Source organism: Oncorhynchus keta, unplaced genomic scaffold, assembly GCF_023373465.1.
Source record: "Oncorhynchus keta strain PuntledgeMale-10-30-2019 unplaced genomic scaffold, Oket_V2 Un_contig_19959_pilon_pilon, whole genome shotgun sequence".
NCBI classification, from domain to species: domain Eukaryota; kingdom Metazoa; phylum Chordata; class Actinopteri; order Salmoniformes; family Salmonidae; genus Oncorhynchus; species Oncorhynchus keta.
Genome location: NW_026281753.1, coordinates 13,479 through 33,034, shown reverse-complemented (window position 1 = coordinate 33,034; position 19,556 = coordinate 13,479). Strand labels below are relative to the sequence as shown.

General features: G+C 46.6%; 1 protein-coding gene across 1 annotated transcript; it reads left to right on the top strand.

Moving 5' to 3' along the window:
• The first annotated feature begins 8,327 nt into the window (after nt 1-8,327).
• On the top strand, nt 8,328-18,195 carry LOC127920586 (RNA polymerase-associated protein LEO1-like). The gene is made up of 14 exons (XM_052504630.1): nt 8,328-8,491; nt 8,891-9,030; nt 9,120-9,394; nt 9,524-9,569; nt 9,798-10,125; nt 11,792-12,112; nt 13,564-13,658; nt 14,518-14,666; nt 14,887-14,971; nt 16,377-16,471; nt 17,115-17,190; nt 17,242-17,343; nt 17,599-17,700; nt 18,097-18,195. Exons 1-14 carry the CDS (start codon nt 8,434-8,436, stop codon nt 18,193-18,195), a joined length of 1,971 nt encoding a protein of 656 aa, XP_052360590.1. The 5' UTR covers nt 8,328-8,433.
• The last annotated feature ends 1,361 nt before the right edge of the window (nt 18,196-19,556 follow it).

Here is a 19,556-nt window from a genome sequence, read left to right as displayed (position 1 = left end):
GAGATATCAGAGATATAGAGATATGGGCCTAGAGATGTCAGAGATATAGAGATATGGGCCTAGAGATATCAGAGATATAGAGATATGGGCCTAGAGATATCAGAGATATAGAGATATGGGCCTAGAGATATCAGAGATATAGGCCTAGATATATCAGAAATATAGAGATAGAGATATAGAGATATAGGCCTAGAGATATCAGAGATATATAGATATGGGCCTAGAGATATCAGAGATATAGAGATATGGGCCTAGAGATATCAGAGATATAGAGATATAGACCTAGAGATATAGAGATATGCAGAGAAGCCCTTCTCACAGGTAGTAAGTGAATGCAGTTGAAGCCAGTAAGACTTGGATCAGGCAAGCTGGAGTTCAGATGAGATTATGAGATTTATAGTTCTGTCGTCTGAAATCAGTTTTAATGAGAAGCTTTGCCAGATCAGGCCTAGGGTTTTACTGCAGTGGTAGAAGTCACCCCTAATCACAGATCTAGGACCAGATGACTTCACTCTCCAGTCCTAACCATTAGGGGGATGGAAAACTGTAGACCTGATCCTTGACCAGTGGCTAGGGACAGCTCTGACCCTAGATCAGTGGTTAGGGACAGCTCTGACCCTAGATCAGTGGTAGGGACAGATCTGACCCTAGATCAGTGGTAGGGACAGATCTGACCCTAGATCAGTGGTAGGGACAGATCTGACCCTAGATCAGTGGTAGGGACAGATCTGACCCTAGATCAGTGGTTAGGGACAGATCTGACCCGAGATCAGTGGTTAGGGACAGCTCTGACCCTGGATCAGTGGTTAGGGACAGCTCTGACCCTGGATCCGTGGTTAGGGACAGATCTGACCCTAGATCAGTGGTTAGGGACAGATCTGACCCTAGATCAGTGGTTAGGGACAGCTCTGACCCTAGATCAGTGGTTAGGGACAGATCTGACCCTAGATCCGTGGTTAGGGACAGATCTGACCCTAGATCAGTGGTTAGGGACACTTCCTTGAGGAAATAGCTGCTCTGGACTCAGTTCATTGGTCAGTACATTTCTCACAACGTGACATTCGTTAAGTATTTTTCTATTCATTTAATATTCCTATTGATGCGTTCCTATTCCTTCTCATGATTTCCTTATTCATTAAACACATAGGTGTTTGTGTTATTACATGTGACCATCATTACTGAGTGTGTGTGGTTTTGTCAGGATCACGGGCAGGGTTAGAGGGTGGGGCATAAGGACTCTCTGATCATGTTGAGAATAAACAAACCAACTGGACTGAATCCAGGGTCAAGGTGAACAGGCATGATGTAACACGCACACGGCGTGGCAGCAGTGTGTTTGGTTTCCGGGTGTGAAGCATGTGTGCATGTGTGTGTGTATTTTAAAGTCACCCTAGGTCGACCTGTAGTTAAGAGCACAATGTGAGTGATAGAGCATGTCAGCACAACTCCCCTCTCTCTCTTCTGGCAGCAGACAGGGAGTTTGTTTTCTCTCTCTCTCTCTCTCTCTCTCTCTCTCTCTCTCTCTCTCTCTCTCTCTCTCTCTCTCTCTCTCTCTTTATCTCTCTCTCTCTCTATCTCTCTCTCTCTCTCTCTCTCTCTCTCTCTCTCTCTCTCTCTCTCTCTCTCTCTCTCTCTCTCTCTCTCTTATCTCTCTCTCTCTTTATCTCTCTCTCTCTCTCTCTCTCTCTCTCTCTCTCTCTCTCTCTCTCTCTCTTTCTCTCTCTCTCTCTCTATCTCTCTCTCACTTTATCTCTCTCTCTCTCACACACTCTCTCTCTTTATCTCTCTCTCTCTCTCTCTCTCTCTCGCTCTATCTCTCTCTCTGCTCTATCTCTCTCTCTCTCTCTCTCCTCTCTCTCTCTCTCTCTCTCTCTCTCTCTCTCGCTCTATCTCTCTCTTTATCTCTCTCTCTCTTTACCTCTCTCTCACTTTATCTCTCTCTCTCTCACACACTCTCTCTCTCTCTCTCTCTCTCTCTCTCTCTCTCGCTCTATCTCTCTCTCATGTCTATCTCTCTCTCTCTCTCTCTCTCTCTCTTCTCTCTCTCTCTCTCTCACTTCTCTCTCGCTCTATCTCTCTCTTTATCTCTCTCTCTCTTTATCTCTCTCTCTCTCTCTCTCTCTCTGCTGTATCTCTCTCTCTCTCTCTCTCTCTCTCTCTCTCTCTCTCTCTCTCTCTCTCTCTCTCTCTCTCTCTCTCTCTCTCTCTCGCTCTATCTCTCTCTTTGTCTCTCTCTCTCTTTATCTCTCTCTCTCTCTCTCTCTCTCACTCTCTCTCTCTCGCTCTGTCCCCCTCTCTCTCTCTCTCTCTCTCTCTCTCTCTGTCCCTCTCTCTCTCTCTCTCTCTCTCTCTCTCTCTCTCTCTCTCTCTCTCTCTCTCTGTCCTCTCTCTTCTTTTTCATTATCTCTCTCAAGCTCTCTCTTTTCCCTCTCTCTCTCTCTCTCTCTGTCCCTATCTCTCTCTGTCCCTATCTCTCTCTCTCTCTCTGTCTCTCTCTCTCTTTCTCGCTCTTGTCTGTCCCTCTCTCTCTCGCTCTCTGTCCTGGGCTCTCTCTCTCTCACTCTCTCTCTCGCTCTCTCTCTGTCCCTCTTTCTCTCTCTCTCTGTCCCTATCTCTCTCTCTCACTCTCTCTCTCTCTCTCTCTCTCTCTCTGTCTCTCTCTCTCTTTCTCGCTCTCTCTGAGGGAGGCTCTCTCTCTCTCTCTCTCTCTCTCTCTCTCTCTCTCTCTCTCTCTCTCTCTCTCTCTCTGTCCCTCTCTCTCTGTCCCCCAATCTCTCTCTCTCTCTCTCTCGCCAGGACAGCTCTCTCTCTCTCGCTCTCCTCTCTCCTCTCTTTGTCCCTCTCTCTCTCTCTCTCTCTCTCCCTCTCTCTTTAGATGCTCTATCTCTGTCCTGTCTCCACTCTCTCTGTCTCTCTCTCTCTCTCTCTCTCTCTCTCTCTCTTCTCTCTCTGTCTTTAGTTCTCTGTCTCTTCTCTTGCTGTTCTGGGGGTCTGTTTGTCTCTGTCCCTCTCTCTCTCTCTCTCTCTCTCTTCTCTCTCTCTCTGTCTCTCTCTCTAATGGAGGGTTTGTCCCTCTCTCTCTCTCTCTGGTTGTCTTTAATGTCTCTTTTCTCTTTTGATCATTAGTCTATCGGCTAATTCTGCTCTGCATGCTTCTCTCTGGTGTTCTCGTTGTACACTGAGGATATTTTTGCAGAATCTCTCTGCTCTCAATTTCTGTTTGTCCCTTTCTCTTGGTTGTCTCTCTCTCTCTGTCCTCTCTCTCTAAAGGGCAATCTTCTATAACTGATTCAAGTATCTCTTGCTAGATCCTCTTGGTATCTTGAATTTTATGTTCCTTTTGATCATAGAATGCCCTTCTTGCCTTGTCTCTCAGATCGTTCACGGCTTTGTGGAAGTTACCCGTGGCGCTGATGTTTATGCCGAGGTATGTATAGTTTTTGTGTGCTCTAGGGCAACGGTGTCTAGATGGAATTTGTGGTTCTGGCAATTGGACCTTTTGGGAAACACCCTTATTTTTGTCTTTCTGAGATTTACTGTCAGGGTCCAGGTCTGGCATAATCTGTACAGAATGTCTAGGTGCTGCTGTAGGCCCTCCTTGGTTGGGGACAGAAGCACCAGATCATCAGCAAACAGTAGACATTTAACTTCAGATTCTAGTAGGGTGAGGCAGACTGTTCTAGTGCCCTCGCCAATTAATTGATATATATGTTGAAGAGGGTGGGGCTTAAGCTGCATCCCTGTCTCGCCACACAACCCTGTGGAAAGAAGTGTGTTTTTTTGCCAATTTTAACCGCACACTTGCTGTTTGTGTACATGGATTTTATAATGTATGTTTTTCCCCCAACACCTCTTTCCATCAATTTGTATAGCAGACCCTCACGTCAAAATAGTTTTTGACAGCATGAGAAGACTTTGCCTTTGTTTTGGTTGTTTTCTTTGTCAATGATGGTGTGCAGGGTGAATACGTGGTCTGTCGTATGGTCATTTGGTAAATCTCTCTCTCTCCCCATACCTGCCCTCTAAATACACCTCTGCTGTCTTCAACCAGGATCTCAGCGATCACTTTATCATTGCCTGCGTGCGTACCGGGTCCATGGTCAAATGACCACCCCTCATCACTCTCAAACGCTCCCTAAAACACTTCAGCGAGCAGGCCTTTCTAATCGACTTTCCTCTCCATCTTAAATTAGCATGCCCGTTCAAAAAAATGGACTAAGAACAGATATAGCCCCTCCTGTGGCGTTCTGCATTAGCATCGAATAGCCCCCGCGATATGCAACTTTTCAGGGAAGTCAGGAACCAATATACTCAGTCAGTTAGGAAAGCAAAGGCTAGCTTTTTCAAACAGAAATTTGCTTCCTGTAGCACTAATTCCAAAAAGTTTTGGGACACTATAAAGTCCTTGGAGAATAAGAGCAACTCCTCCTAGCTGCCCACTGCACTGAGGATAGGAAACACTGTCACCACCGATAAATCTATGATAATCGATCATTTCAATAAGCATTTTTCCATGGCTGGCCATGCTGTCCACCTGGCTACCCCTACCCTGGCCAACATCTCAGCACCCCGTGCAGCAACTTGCCCAACCCCGCCACCTCCACCCGCTTCTCCTTCACCCAAACCCAGACTGCTGATGTTCTGAAAGAACTGCAAAATTGCTAGCCTGTTCAACTTCTCTTTTGTATTGTCTGAGATCCCTAAAGATTGGAACGCTGCCACGGTCATCCCCCTCTTCAAAGAGGGAGACATTCTAGACCCAAACTGTTGTAGATCTATATCCATCCTGCTCTGCCCTTCTAAAATCTTCGAAAGCCAAGTTAATAAACAGATCACTGACCATTTTGAATCCCACCGTACCTTCGCCACTATGCAATCTGGTTTCAGAGCTGGTCATGGGTGCACCTCAGCCACGCTCAAGGTCCTAAACAATATCATAAAGTCCAACGATAAAAGATAGTACTGTCTTCATCAACCTGGCCAAGGCTTTCGACTCTGTCAATCACAGCATTCTTATCGGCAGACTCAATAGCCTTGGCTTCTCAAATGACTCCTCGCCTGGTTCACCAACTACTTCTCAGATAGAGTTCAGTGTGTCAAATCGGAGGGCCTGACCTCTGGCAGTCTCTATGGTGGTGCCACAGGGTTCAATTCTTGGGCCGACTCTTTTCTCTGTATTTATCAATGATGTCGCTCTTGCTGCTGGTGATTCTTTGATCCACCTCTACGCAGACGACACCATTCTGTATACTTCTGGCCCTTCTTTGGACACTGTGCTAACAAACCTCCAAATGAGTTTCAACGCCATACAACACTCCTTCCGTGGCCTCCAACTGCTTTTAAATGCAAGTAAAACGAAGTGCATGCTCTTCAACCGATTGCTGCCCGCACCCTCCCGCCTGACTAGCATATGGATGGTTCTGACCTAGAATATGTGGACAACTACAAATATCTAGGTGTCTAGTTAGACTGTAAACTCTCCTTCCAGACTCACATTAAGCATATCCAATCCAAAATTAAATCTAGAATCTGCTTCCTATTTCACAACAAAGCATCCTTCACTCATGCTGCCAAACACCCTCGTAAAACTGACTATCCTACCGATCCTTGACTTTGGCCATGTCATTTACAAAATATTCCCCAACATACTCAGCAAACTGGAAGTAGTCTATCACAGTGCCATCTGTTTTGTCACCAAAGCCCCATATACTACCCACCACTGCGACCTGCATGCTCTCATTGGTTGGCCCTCAATACATATCCGTCGCCAAACCCACTGGCTCCAGGTCATCTACAAGTCTCTGCTAGGTAAAGCCCTTATCTCAGTTCACTGATCACCATAGCAACACCCACCCATGACGCGCTCCAGCAGGTCTATCTCACTGGTCATCTTCCTGTGGTCCCCTTCCAGTTCTCTGCTGCCAAAGACTGGAAGTGCAAAAACCTCTGAAGCTGGAGTCTTATATCTCCCTCTAACTTTAAGCATCAGCTGTCTGAGCAGATTACCGATCACTGTACCTGTACACAGCCCATCTGTAAATAGCACACCCGACTACCTCATCCCCATATTGTTACTTACCCTCTTGCTCTTTTGAACCCTAGTATCTCTACTTGCACATCATCATCTGCACATCTACAGTTGAAGTCTGAAGTTTACATACACATAGGCTCGAGTCATTAAAACTCGTTTTTCAACCACTCCACAAATTTCTTGTTAACAAACTATAGTTTTGGCAAGTCAGTTAGGACATCTACTTTGTACATGACACAAGTACTTTTTCCAACAATTGTTTACAGACAGATTATTTCACTTAGAATTCACTGTATCACAATTCCAGTGGGTCAGAAGTTTACATACACTAAGTTGACTGCCTTTTAAACAGCTTGGAAAATTCCAGAAAATTATGTCATGGCTTTAGAAGCTTCTGAGTCAATTGGAGGTGGACTTGTGGATGTATTTCAAGGCCAACCTTCAAACTCAGTGCCTATTTGCTTGACATCATGGGAAACTCAAAAGAAATCAGTTAAGACCTCAGAAAACAAATTGTAGACGTCCACAAGTCTGGTTCATCCTTGGGAGCAATTTCCAAACACCTGAAGGTACCACATTCATCTGTACAAACAATAGTACGCAAGTATAAACACCATGGGACCACGCAGCCGTCATACCGCTCAGGAAGGAGACGCGTTCTGTCTTCTAGGGATGAATGTATTTTGGTGCGAAAAGTGCAAATCAATTCCAGAACAACAGCAAAGGACCTTGTGAAGATGCTGGAGGAAACGGGTACAAAAGTATCTATATCCACAGTAAAATGGGTCCTATATGGATATAACTTGAAAGGCCGCTCATCAAGGAAGAAGCAACTGCTCCAAAGCCGCCATAAATAACCCAGACTACGGTCTGCAACTGCACATGGGGACAAAGATCATACTTTTTGGAGAAATGTCCCTGGTCTGATGAAACAAAAATAGAACTGTTTGGCCATAATGACCATCGTTATGTTTGGAGGAAAAAGGGGGACGCTTGCAAGCCGAAGAACACCATCCCAACCGTAAAGCACAGGGGTGGCAGCATCATGTTGTGGGGGTGTTTTGCTACAGGAGGGACTGGTGCACGTCACAAAATAGATGGCATCATGAGGAATGAAAATTATGTGGATATATTGAAGCAACATCTCAAGACATCAGTCAGGAATTTAAAGCTTGGTCTCAAATGGGTCTTCCAAATGGACAATGACCCCAAGCATACTTCCAAATTTGTGGCAAAATGGCTTAAAGACAACAAAGTCAAGGTATTGGAGTGGCCATCACAAAGCCCTGACCTCAATTCGAAAATTTGTGGGCAGAATTGAAAAAGCGTGTGTGAGCAAGGAGGCCTACAAACCTGACTCAGTTACACCAGCTCTGTCAGGAGGAATGGGCCAAAATTCACCCAACTTATTGTGGGAAGCTTGTGGAAGGCTACCCAAAACGTTTGACCCAAGTTAAACAATTTAAAGGCAATGCTACCAAATACTAATTGAGTGTATGTAAACTTCTGACCCACTGGGAATGTGATGAAAGAAATAAAAGATTAAATAAATCATTCTCTCTACTATTATTCTGACATTTCACATTCTTAAAATAAAGTGGTGATCCTAACTGACTTAAGACAGGGAATTTTTAATAGGAATAAATGTCAGGAATTGTGAAAAACTGAGTTTAAATGTATTTGGATAAGGTGTATGTAAACTTCCGACTTCAACTGCATCACTCCAGTGTTAATGCTAAATTGTAATTATTTTCGCCTCTAGGGCCTATTTATTGGCTACTTCTCTAATCTTCTACATTTGCACACACTGTACATATATTGTTCTATTTTTATTTTCTTTTGTGTTATTGACTGTACGTTTGTTGTTGTTTTTGTCGCATAGCTTTGCTTTATCTTGGCCAGGTCGCAGTTGTTAATGAGAACTTGTTCTCAACTGGCCTACCTGGTTAAATAAAGGTGAAATAAAAATCTTTAAAATAAAATAATTCCAGGATCTTTATTGTTCAACAGGTGAGCCCCTCTCTCTACCAGATGAGAAAGGTCCTGTGCTGTGTGTCATCACCCAGCATTGATGCTCCGCACTGCTCACTCTCAGCACCCTTACAAAACAAACTGCAGTTAGAGTGTAGTACACAGCAGTTATTCTGCAATTACTGCGTCCAAAATACCACAGTCGACTACAGATTCTGCACTTTTATAAACTGCAATCTTTTATGTCAGGGTTAAATTATAAAATAACACAATGATTTCCATTAATGTATTAATCTGATGCATGTTTACATGCACCTTATTTCACAGCGCTCATCTGCCGCCACCCGGTGGATATTCAACGCAGTTAATCGTGTCGCGCTGAACTGGCAAAACGCTCATCTGTCACTTCCGGTTCGTCCTCATCGAAAGAAATGGCGGACATGGACGAACTGTTCGGGAGTGATGGGGACAGTGACAACGAACAAAGAGGTGAAGTTAGCCATCAAAATGCTGTTCCGAAAAGTTAGCTAAACACGTCTAAAGTTACGCTTGATGAATAGCTTTATGCAGTTACAGCTAGTAAGTTAGCTAATGTGATCTAGCTAAGGCCGGTTGGCTGATGCTAGCGAAGCTAACGTTAAGTGGCTAACAAGTAGCTAACGTTAGTAAAGAGGACCTTTGAGAATATCCATCAACAACATAACTAGAACCAAAATAGCCAGTGCATACTTGGTCCAGCACATTAACGTTAGCAAGCTAACCATTCAAGCTCCCCATAGGGCGTGCGTAGCTAACGTTAGTATTTGTGTTTATTTCACATTCATGTACATTTCCCCTCTGCTGAAAGCTAACATGACTGTCTCTGTGTGTGTGTGTGTGTGTGTGCAGTGGTCTCAGCAGTGGCGTCTGGCTCTGGTTCAGGTTCTGAATCTGAGCCGGAGATGCCCCGGTCCCGTTCCCATAGTAACGCCTCCGGCAGCGACAGCGGGAGAGATGATGATGATGATGGGGGAAAGCCCAACACCAAGGTGAGGTCCAGTTGTTTCAGTACATACACACACACACACAGGAAACACTCTTAACCACAATAATGACATGGTATAACTCTATGAACCAGGAGCTGTTTGGGGATGACAGTGAAGAGGAACGCCAAAGCCGACACAGCGACAACCAATCAAACCTGTCGGAACGCTCAGGAAACCAGTCGGATGCCAGCATGCACTCGGAGCCCGAGGACAATGACCAGTCAGACGCGGAGCAGCACAGTGGGTCGGAGAGAGGGCACCGGGAGGAAGAGGAGGAAGATGGAGATCGAAGGTCAGAGGCAGGCAGTCCAGTATCGGGGGTGGGGAGCCCCAGGTCTGGGAGGGGCAGTGTTCGCTCTGAGAAGAGGTGAGGAGGAATGATTATGGAATGGTTTTATATAGGCTAGTGCTTTTTCATCTGGTATTGAAAGCACTTTGAGTGAAAACAAATTTCATTGGAATGTACATAATGCATAATAACTTGTTTTCCTGCCAGTATCCATAGCGACCCCGGCACCCCCCACTCGGCTCCCGGCACCCCCACTCAGCTCCCGGCACCCCCCACTCGGCTCCCGGCACCCCTCACTCTGCTCCCGGCACCCCCCACTCTGCTCCCGGCACCCCCCACTCTGCTCCCGGCACCCCCACTCTGCTCCCGGCACCCCCACTCTGCTCCCGGCACCCCCCACTCTGCTCCCGGCACCCCCCACTCTGCTCCCGGCACCCCCCACTCTGCTCCCGGCACCCCCCACTCGGCTCCCGGCACCCCCCACTCCGCGCCCGGCACCCCCCACTCCGCGCCCGGCACCCCCCTGTCAGACCCCGGCACCCCCCTGTCAGACCCCGGCACCCCCCTGTCAGACCCTGGCACCCCCCACTCAGGGCCCGGCACCCCCCACTCAGGGCCCGGAACCCCCCACTCAGATGGGGAGGGGTCGGGCAAGGAGAACCAATCAGATGATGAAAAGTGGGGAGGAGGGGCTAAGAGTGACCAATCAGAGGATGAGGAAGAGGAGGAGAAGAAGCGGCATCAATCGGACGAAGAGCGAGAGAATTCTGATGAGGACGGGGCGGGGCACAGGAGCAGGAAGAAGTCAGGTATTGAAGAAAGTGTGTGTGTGTGTGTGTGTGGTCTGAAGGACCTTCCTCTAGCCACTCACTAGATCAGCCTTGGAGTTTGAAAAGAAAACTGTAGCAACCTTCAGCAACATCGGCTTTTCTCTTGTATTAATGTACTCTATCAAGCTTTATCAATATGATACTGTTGTATCACATCCTATATGCCATTGGTTGCTGCTGTGCCCTTGAACAAGGCACTTAACCCCCCACAGCAGCTGTTCCCTGTGAACCCAGTCTGGCAGCTCCCCTTACCACTAAAAAACCTCTACACAACGCATTGGGAAAGTATTGAGACCCCTTGGCTTTTTCCACATTTTGTTACATTACAGCCTTATTCTAAAATGGATTAAATACATTTCTGTCATCAATCTACACACAATAACCCATAATGACAAAAAAAAACTGAAATATTATATTTACATAAGTATTCAGACCCTTAACACAGTACTTTGTGGCAGCACCTTTGGCAGCGATTACAGCCATGAGTCTTCTTGGGTATGACGCTACAAGCTTGTCACACCTGTATTTGAGGAGTTTCTCCCATTATTCTCTGCAGATCCTCTCAAGCTCTATCGTGTTGGTTGTGGAGCATCGCTGCACAGCTTTTTTCAGGTCTCTCCAGAGATGTTGGATCGGGTTCATGTCCGGGATTTGTATGGGCCCCTCAAGGACATTCAGAAACTTGTCCCGAAGTCACTCCTCCGTTGTCTTGGCTGTGTGCTTAGGGATGTTGTCCTGTTAGAATGTGAACCTTCGGCCCAGGCTGAGGTCCTGAGCACTTTGGAGCACGTACTTTGCTCCATTCATCTTTTCCTCGATCCTAGTCAGTCTCCCAGTCCCTGCCGCTGAAAAACATCCCCACAGCATGATGCTGCCACCCTAATGCTTCACCGTAGGGATGGTGCCAGGTTTCATCCAGACGTGACACTTGGCATTCAGGCCAAAGAGTTCAATCTTGGTTTCATCAAACCAGAAAATATTTTTTCTCATGGTCTAAAAATCCTTTTGGTGCCTTTTGGCAAACTCCAAGTGGGCTGTCATGTGCCTTTTACCTAGGAGTGGCTTCTGTCTGGCCACTCTACCATAAAGGCCTGATTGGTGAAGTGCTGTAGAGTTGGTTGTCCTTCTGGAAGGTTCTACAATCTCCACAGAGGAACTCTGTAGCTCTGCCAGAGTGACCATTGGATTCTTGGTCACCTCCCTGACCAACGCCCTTCTCCCCCGATTGCTCAGTTTGACCGGGCGGCCAGCTCTAGGAAGGTTCTTGGTGGTTCCAAACTTCTTCCATTTAAGAATGATGGAGGCCACTGTGTTCTTGGGGAACTTAAATGCTTCAGACATTTTTTTGGTTCCCTTCCCCCAGATCTGTACCTCGATACAATCCTGTCAAAATAATTTAATGAATTTTAGAGTAAGACTGTAACGTAACAAAATGTGGAAAAAGTCAAGGGGTCTGAATACTTTCAGAATGCCCTGTATGTTGATGTGTCTTCTTTCAGAGGGCTTGGGTTAAAAGGAAGTAACATTTTGATTGGACCTTGTGTGCAATTGACCAGTAAAATGATCTTTAATCTTTGTTTGAGCAATGACTGGAAGTCTACAGGAGAATTATAATAATTAAATGATGTGTGTGTGTGTGCTTCAGAGTCTGCGAAGGGCAGTGACAGCGAGGATGACTTCGTCGGACGGAAGAACAAGAAGATGGCATCTGCCTCGGACTCTGACAGCGATGTTGGAGCCAAGAAGAAGATGGCGGCGTCTGGCTCAGACTCTGACAGCGACGTTGGAGCCAAGAAGAAGATGGCGGCGTCTGGCTCAGACTCTGACAGCGACGTTGGAGCCAAGAAGAAGAAGATGGCGGCGTCTGGCTCAGACTCTGACAGCGACGTTGGAGCCAAGAAGAAGAAGATGGCGGCGTCTGGCTCAGACTCTGACAGCGACGTTGGAGCCAAGAAGAAGGGTAAAGGTAAACCTAGATCTGAAGGCTGGTTGCAAAAATAACTTTCCCAAAAATCCCTGGTTTTCCAGAAATCCTGGTTGGAGGATTCCGGATTTCCTGCTTATCCCCGCCTGAATCCGGGAGTCTTCTAACCGGGAATTTTGGAAAACTTGGGTATTTAGAAAAATGCAACCCTAATCTGAAGAGTCCTATAGGAGGTCTCCTCAACACATTACTAGAGGAGAAGATCCCTCCTGGTGTAGGCTTGGCCGGTATATATCATATATACCAGGGATCATCAACTAGATTCAGGCTGATTTTAAAAAATATATATATATATATATATATATATATAAAAATATTATTCTTGAGTGGATGTTCCGGATGGGTCCGGAACATAATTACAAATCATTTGTAGACTGCAAATTGACCACAAAAAACCCAAACGCAGATAATATTTGACTAAAACATCATAATTTCAAACCTTGCTTACATTTGTATGCATAATGCATGGGAATACTTGGGTACCTGATTTTCCAGAATTAAAATCACTTGGAGCTGATTTCCTGGTGTTTTTAGGCTTTTATGTAAAAAAATTTAAAAAAATTAGTTCAACTTAAATAAAAACCGTTTGGCCAGTGGGCCGCCATTTGAGGAACCGTGATATATACAGGATACCGTATCCTGGTGCTATTTGGAAATAGCCACAGGATGGTTTTGCAATAACGTTGTAACTATCTCATTTATTTAATAAATTAGAATATTTGTAGCTACTTTTTATGTACTGCAGTCAACTTGCAATACGCTTGGTGGTCTGCTTTGTCTCCTGTCACATTATTTTACATTCTGGACCCTTGAGTCACTCACTGTTGTGCAGCATGAGCCAGGAGATGTAGTTACACATATTTGACAGCTAAATATCTTCTCACTATTAAGTAGACTTTCTAAAAGGTGCTAAATGCTCTGCAGTTGTGCATTTGCTTGATAACAGAAGAGAATCCCCTAGTGGGTCAGGAGAATCCCCTAGTGGGTCAGGAGAATCCCCTAGTGGGTCAGGAGAATCCCCTCGTGGGTCAGGAGAATCCCCTCGTGGATCAGGAGAATCCCCTAGATGGTCAGGAGAACGCTATTGTCTGTTCTGCAAATAGTTTCAGAGACTAAAAAGTTCGCAATGCGCTCGTTAGCATTTAGCTAGCATTCACTATGGGATTTCACATGTACTTATTAGCATTGGTAACCTCCATATTGCAGAGGCTCAGTGGGTTTTGAAAACAGCGCCCCTTGTGTTCAGTGCCGGTATTACTGAATATCCCAGGATGGCACCCGGTCGGTATGACAGTCTGGATACCACCCAAGCCGACTCCGATGCACTTTGAGGAGGCGGAGGGGTCAGGGTATAATCCCTCCATGTTCCACTTCTACCTGGTACGGGTCAAAGATTAGGGTTCAGGACTCCTCTTTCTCCATCTCTTCCTCAGGTAAGAAACCAGCAGCAGACGACCTGTTTGGAGAGGCAGACGACATCTCATCAGACAGTGATGCTGAGAAACCTCCCACTCCAGGACAACCCCTGGTGAGACATACTTGACCCCCCCACTCCAGGACAACCCCTGGTGAGACATACTTGACCCCCCCCACTCCAGGACAACCCCTGGTGAGACACACTTAACCACCCCACTCCAGAACAACCCCTGGTGAGACATACTTTACCCCCCACTCCAGAACAACCCATGGTGAGACACACTTTAACCCCCCCCCCACTCCAGAACAACCCCTGGTGAGAGACACTTTACCTCTGCATGTTACAAGAACTAATAATGAAGAGTTTGTGTGTGTGTGTCTCTCTGTGTGTGTGTGTGTCTCTCTGTGTGTGTGTCTCTCTCTGTGTGTGTGTCTCTCTGTGTGTGTGTGTGTGTCTCTCTGTGTGTGTGTGTGTGTCTCTCTGTGTGTGTGTGTGTGTCTCTCTGTGTGTGTGTGTGTGTCTCTCTGTGTGTGTGTGTCTCTCTGTGTGTGTGTGTGTCTCTCTGTGTGTGTGTGTCTCTCTCTGTGTGTGTGTGTGTCTCTCTGTGTGTGTGTGTGTCTCTCTGTGTGTGTGTGTGTGTGTCTCTCTCTGTGTGTGTGTGTGTCTCTCTCTGTGTGTGTGTGTCTCTCTCTGTGTGTGTGTGTGTCTCTCTCTGTGTGTGTGTGTCTCTCTCTGTGTGTGTGTGTCTCTCTGTGTGTGTGTGTGTGTCTCTGTGTGTGTGTGTGTCTCTGTGTGTGTGTGTGTGTCTCTGTGTGTGTGTGTGTGTGTGTGTGTGTGTCTCTGTGTGTGTGTGTGTGTGTGTGTGTCTCTGTGTGTGTGTGTCTCTGTGTGTGTGTGTGTCTCTCTGTGTGTGTGTGTGTGTGTCTCTGTGTGTGTGTGTGTGTGTGTGTGTGTGTGTGTGTGTCCCCAGGACCAAGAGGATGGTATGGAAGGGGAGCAGGCTGAGGAGGAGCCCGTCCCAGAGACTCGTATCGAGGTGGAGATTCCTAAAGTCAGCACTGATCTAGGATCAGACCTCTACTTCGTCAAACTACCCAACTTCCTCTCCGTTGAGCCCAGGTTAGACTCACCCCAGATGGTCCCAGTTCACTTACTGACCCCCCCTGACCCTAGACCCTGACACCCCCCGGACCCTAGAGCCTGACACCCCCCGGACCCTAACCCTGACCTTCCCCTGAGCATTCCATGTTTTCGGATGAGAAGGGTCTGGATAGGTAGAAGCAGTGTCTTCTCTCTGAACTCTGTGTCTGATGTGATGTGTGTGTTCCTCTCTGTTCAGACCCTTTGACTCCCAGTACTATGAAGATGAGTTTGAGGATGAGGAGATGTTGGATGAAGAGGGACGGACCAGGCTCAAACTGAAGGTGTGTGTGTGCGCTCAGTTCTTGCCCTGTGTGTGTGATGTGACAGTATTGTGTGTGTATTGATGTGACAGTGTTGTGTATTGATGTGACAGTGTTGTGTATTGATGTGACAGTGTTGTGTATTGATGTGACAGTGTTGTGTATTGATGTGACAGTGTTGTGTATTGATGTGACAGTGTTGTGTATTGATGTGACAGTGTTGTGTATTGATGTGACAGTGTTGTGTATTGATGTGACAGTGTTGTGTATTGATGTGACAGTGTTGTGTATTGATGTGACAGTGTTGTGTTTTGATGTGACAGTGTTGTGTTTTGATGTGACAGTGTTGTGTTTTGATGTGACAATGTTTTGATGTGACAGTGTTTTGATGTGACAGTGTTTTGATGTGACAGTGTTGTGTATTGATGTGACAGTGTTGTGTGTTGATGTGACAGTGTTGTGTGTTGATGTGACAGTGTTGTGAGTTGATGTGACAGTGTTGTGAGTTGATGTGACAGTGTTGTGAGTTGATGTGACAGTGTTGTGTATTGATGTGACAGTGTTGTGGTGTGATGTGACAGTGTTGTGTATTGATGTGACAATGTTGTGTATTGATGTGACAATGTTGTGGTGTGATGTGACAGTCTTGTGTGTGTGTGATGTGACAGTCTTGTGTGTGTGTGATGTGACAGTGTTGTGGTGTGATGTGACAGTGTTGTGGTGTGATGTGACAGTGTTGTGAGTTGATGTGACAGTGTTGTGTGTGATGTGACAGTGTTGTGAGTTGATGTGACAGTGTTGTGAGTTGATGTGACAGTGTTGTGAGTTGATGTGATAGTGTTGTGAGTTGATGTGACAGTGTTGTGTGTGATGTGACCGTGTTGTGTGTGATGTGACCGTGTTGTGAGTTGATGTGACAGTGTTGTGAGTTGATGTGACAGTGTTGTGTGTGTGATGTGACAGTGTTGTGTGTGTGATGGGACCAGTGATGGGACCAGTGTTGTGTATTGATGTGACAGTGTTGTGTATTGATGTGACAATGTTGTGGTGTGATGTGACAGTGTTGTGTATTGATGTGACAGTGTTGTGTATTGATGTGACAATGTTGTGGTGTGATGTGACAGTGTTGTGTGTGATGTAACAGTGTTGTGTGTGTGATGGGACCAGTGATGTGTGTGATGGGACAGTGATGTGTTCTGAGTGATGTAACAGTGTTCTGAGTGATGTAACAGTGTTCTGAGTGATGTAACAGTGTTCTGAGTGATGTAACAGTGTTCTGAGTGATGTAACAGTGTTCTGTGTGATGTAACAGTGTTCTGTGTGATGTAACAGTGTTCTGTGTGATGTAACAGTGTTCTGAGTGATGTAACAGTGTTCTGTGTGATGTAACAGTGTTCTGTGTGATGTAACAGTGTTCTGTGTTCAGGTTGAGAATACTATCCGGTGGAGAGCCAAGAAAGACGAGGAGGGGAACGAGAGCAGAGAGAGTAACGCCCGCATCGTCAAGTGGTCTGACGGCAGGTCAGCACACACACACACACACACACACACACACACACACACACAAGACCCTCAGAGGGCTAGATGAAGAGGAGTAACGCTGGACAGCTGATGAAGAGGAGTAACGCTGGACAGCTGATGAAGAGGAGTAACGCTGGACAGCTGATGAAGAGGAGTAACGCTGGACAGCTGATGAAGAGGAGTAACGCTGGACAGCTGATGAAGAGGAGTAACGCTGGACAGCTGATGAAGAGGAGTAACGCTGGACTCCTGATGAAGAGGAGTAACGCTGGACTCCTGATGAAGAGGAGTAACGCTGGACTCCTGATGAAGAGGAGTAACGCTGGACTCCTGATGAAGAGGAGTAACGCTGGACTCCTGATGAAGAGGAGTAACGCTGGACTCCTGATGAAGAGGAGTAACGCTGGACTCCTGATGAAGAGGAGTAACGCTGGACTCCTGATGAAGAGGAGTAACGCTGGACTCCTGATGAAGAGGAGTAACGCTGGACTCCTGATGAAGAGGAGTAACGCTGGACTCCTGATGAAGAGGAGTAACGCTGGACTCCTGATGATTGTGCTTGAATAATTAATACATTGATTTAACAATGGGGAAATGTGTGTTTACATGTGTATGTATCTGTGGATGTGTTCTGTCTCCACAGCATGTCTCTCCACCTGGGTAACGAGGTGTATGATGTGTTCTGTCTCCACAGCATGTCTCTCCACCTGGGTAACGAGGTGTTTGATGTGTTCTGTCTCCACAGCATGTCTCTCCACCTGGGTAACGAGGTGTATGATGTGTTCTGTCTCCACAGCATGTCTCTCCACCTGGGTAACGAGGTGTATGATGTGTTCTGTCTCCACAGCATGTCTCTCCACCTGGGTAACGAGGTGTTTGATGTGTTCTGTCTCCACAGCATGTCTCTCCACCTGGGTAACGAGGTGTTTGATGTGTTCTGTCTCCACAGCATGTCTCTCCACCTGGGTAACGAGGTGTTTGATGTGTTCTGTCTCCACAGCATGTCTCTCCACCTGGGTAACGAGGTGTATGATGTGTTCTGTCTCCACAGCATGTCTCTCCACCTGGGTAACGAGGTGTTTGATGTGTTCTGTCTCCACAGCATGTCTCTCCACCTGGGTAACGAGGTGTATGATGTGTTCTGTCTCCACAGCATGTCTCTCCACCTGGGTAACGAGGTGTATGATGTGTTCTGTCTCCACAGCATGTCTCTCCACCTGGGTAACGAGGTGTTTGATGTGTTCTGTCTCCACAGATGTCTCTCCACCTGGGTAACAGGTGTATGATGTGTTCTGTCTCCACAGCATGTCTCTCCACCTGGGTGGAGGTGTATGATGTGTTCTGTCTCCACAGCATGTCTCTCCACCTGGGCTAACGAGGTGGATGATATGTTCTGTCTCCACAGCATGTCTCTCCACCTGGGTCCACCAGGTGTTTGATGTGTTCTGTCTCCACAGCATGTCTCTCCACCTGGGTAACGAGGTGTTTGATGTGTTCTGTCTCCACAGCATGTCTCTCCACCTGGGTAACTGTTGGATGTGTTCTGTCTCAGCATGTCTCTCCACCTGGGTAACGAGGTGTATGATGTATGTCTCCACAGCATGTCTCTCCACCTGGGTAACGAGGTGTATGATGTGTTCTGTCTCCACAGCATGTCTCTCCACCTGGGTAACGAGGTGTATGATGTGTTCTGTCTCCACAGCATGTCTCTCCACCTGGGCTAACGAGGTGTATGATGGAATGTCTCCACAGCATGTCTCTCCACCTGGGTACAGGTGTTTGATGTGTTCTGTCTCCACAGCATGTCTCTCCACCTGGGTAACGAGGTGTATGATGTGTTCTGTCTCCACAGCATGTCTCTCCACCTGGGTAACGAGGTGTATGATAGTGTTCTGTCTCCACACATGTCTCTCCACCTGGGTAACGAGGTGTATGATGTGTTCTGTCTCACAGCATGTCTCTCCACCTGGGTAACAACAGGTGTTTGATGTGTTCTGTCTCCACAGCATGTCTCTCCACCTGGGTAATAGGTGTATGATGTGTTCTGTCTCCACAGCATGTCTCTCCACCTGGGTAGAGGTGAATGATGTGTTCTGTCTCCACAGCATGTCTCTCCACCTGGGTAACTGTTTGATGTGTTCTGTCCCACAGCATGTCTCTCCACCTGGACAACAGGTGTTTGATGTGTTCTGTCTCCACAGCTGTCTCTCCACCTGGGTAAGAGGTGTTTGATGTAGTGTCTCCACAGCATGTCTCTCCACCTGGGTACGAGGTGTTTGATGTGTATAAAGCTCCTCTCCAAGGAGACTCACAACCACCTGTTCATGGACATAGGAACTGGACTACAACACAGTATCTAAGACTGAACTCACCTTCAGATGGAACTGTCTATACAACACACTGTATCTAGGCATGAGCTCTTTGTCCAGATGGAACCCAAAGCTCTGAACAACAACACAGTATCTAAGCTGAGCTCCATCCAGATGGAATAGTGAACAACACAGTATCTAAGCTGAGCTCCATCCAGATGGAATAGTGAACAACAACACAGTATCTAAGCTGAGCTCCATCCAGATGGAATAGTGAACAACAACACAGTATCTAAGCTGAGCTCCGTCCAGATGGAATAGTGAACAACAACACAGTATCTAAGCTGAGCTCCCTCCAGATGGAATAGTGAACAACACAGTATCTAAACTGAGCTCCATCCAGATGGAATAGTGAACAACAACACAGTATCTAAGCTGAGCTCCCTCCAGATGGAATAGTGAACAACACAGTATCTGAGCTGAGCTCAGTCCAGATGGAATAGTGAACAACAACACAGTATCTAAACTGAGCTCCATCCAGATGGAATAGTGGACAACAACACAGTATCTAAGCTGAGCTCCGTCCAGATGGAATAGTGAACAACAACACAGTATCTAAGCTGAGCTCCGTCCAGATGGAATAGTGAACAACACAGTATCTAAGCTGAGCTCCGTCCAGATGGAATAGTGAACAACACAGTATCTAAGCTGAGCTCCCTCCAGATGGAATAGTGGACAACAACACAGTATCTAAACTGAGCTCCGTCCAGATGGAA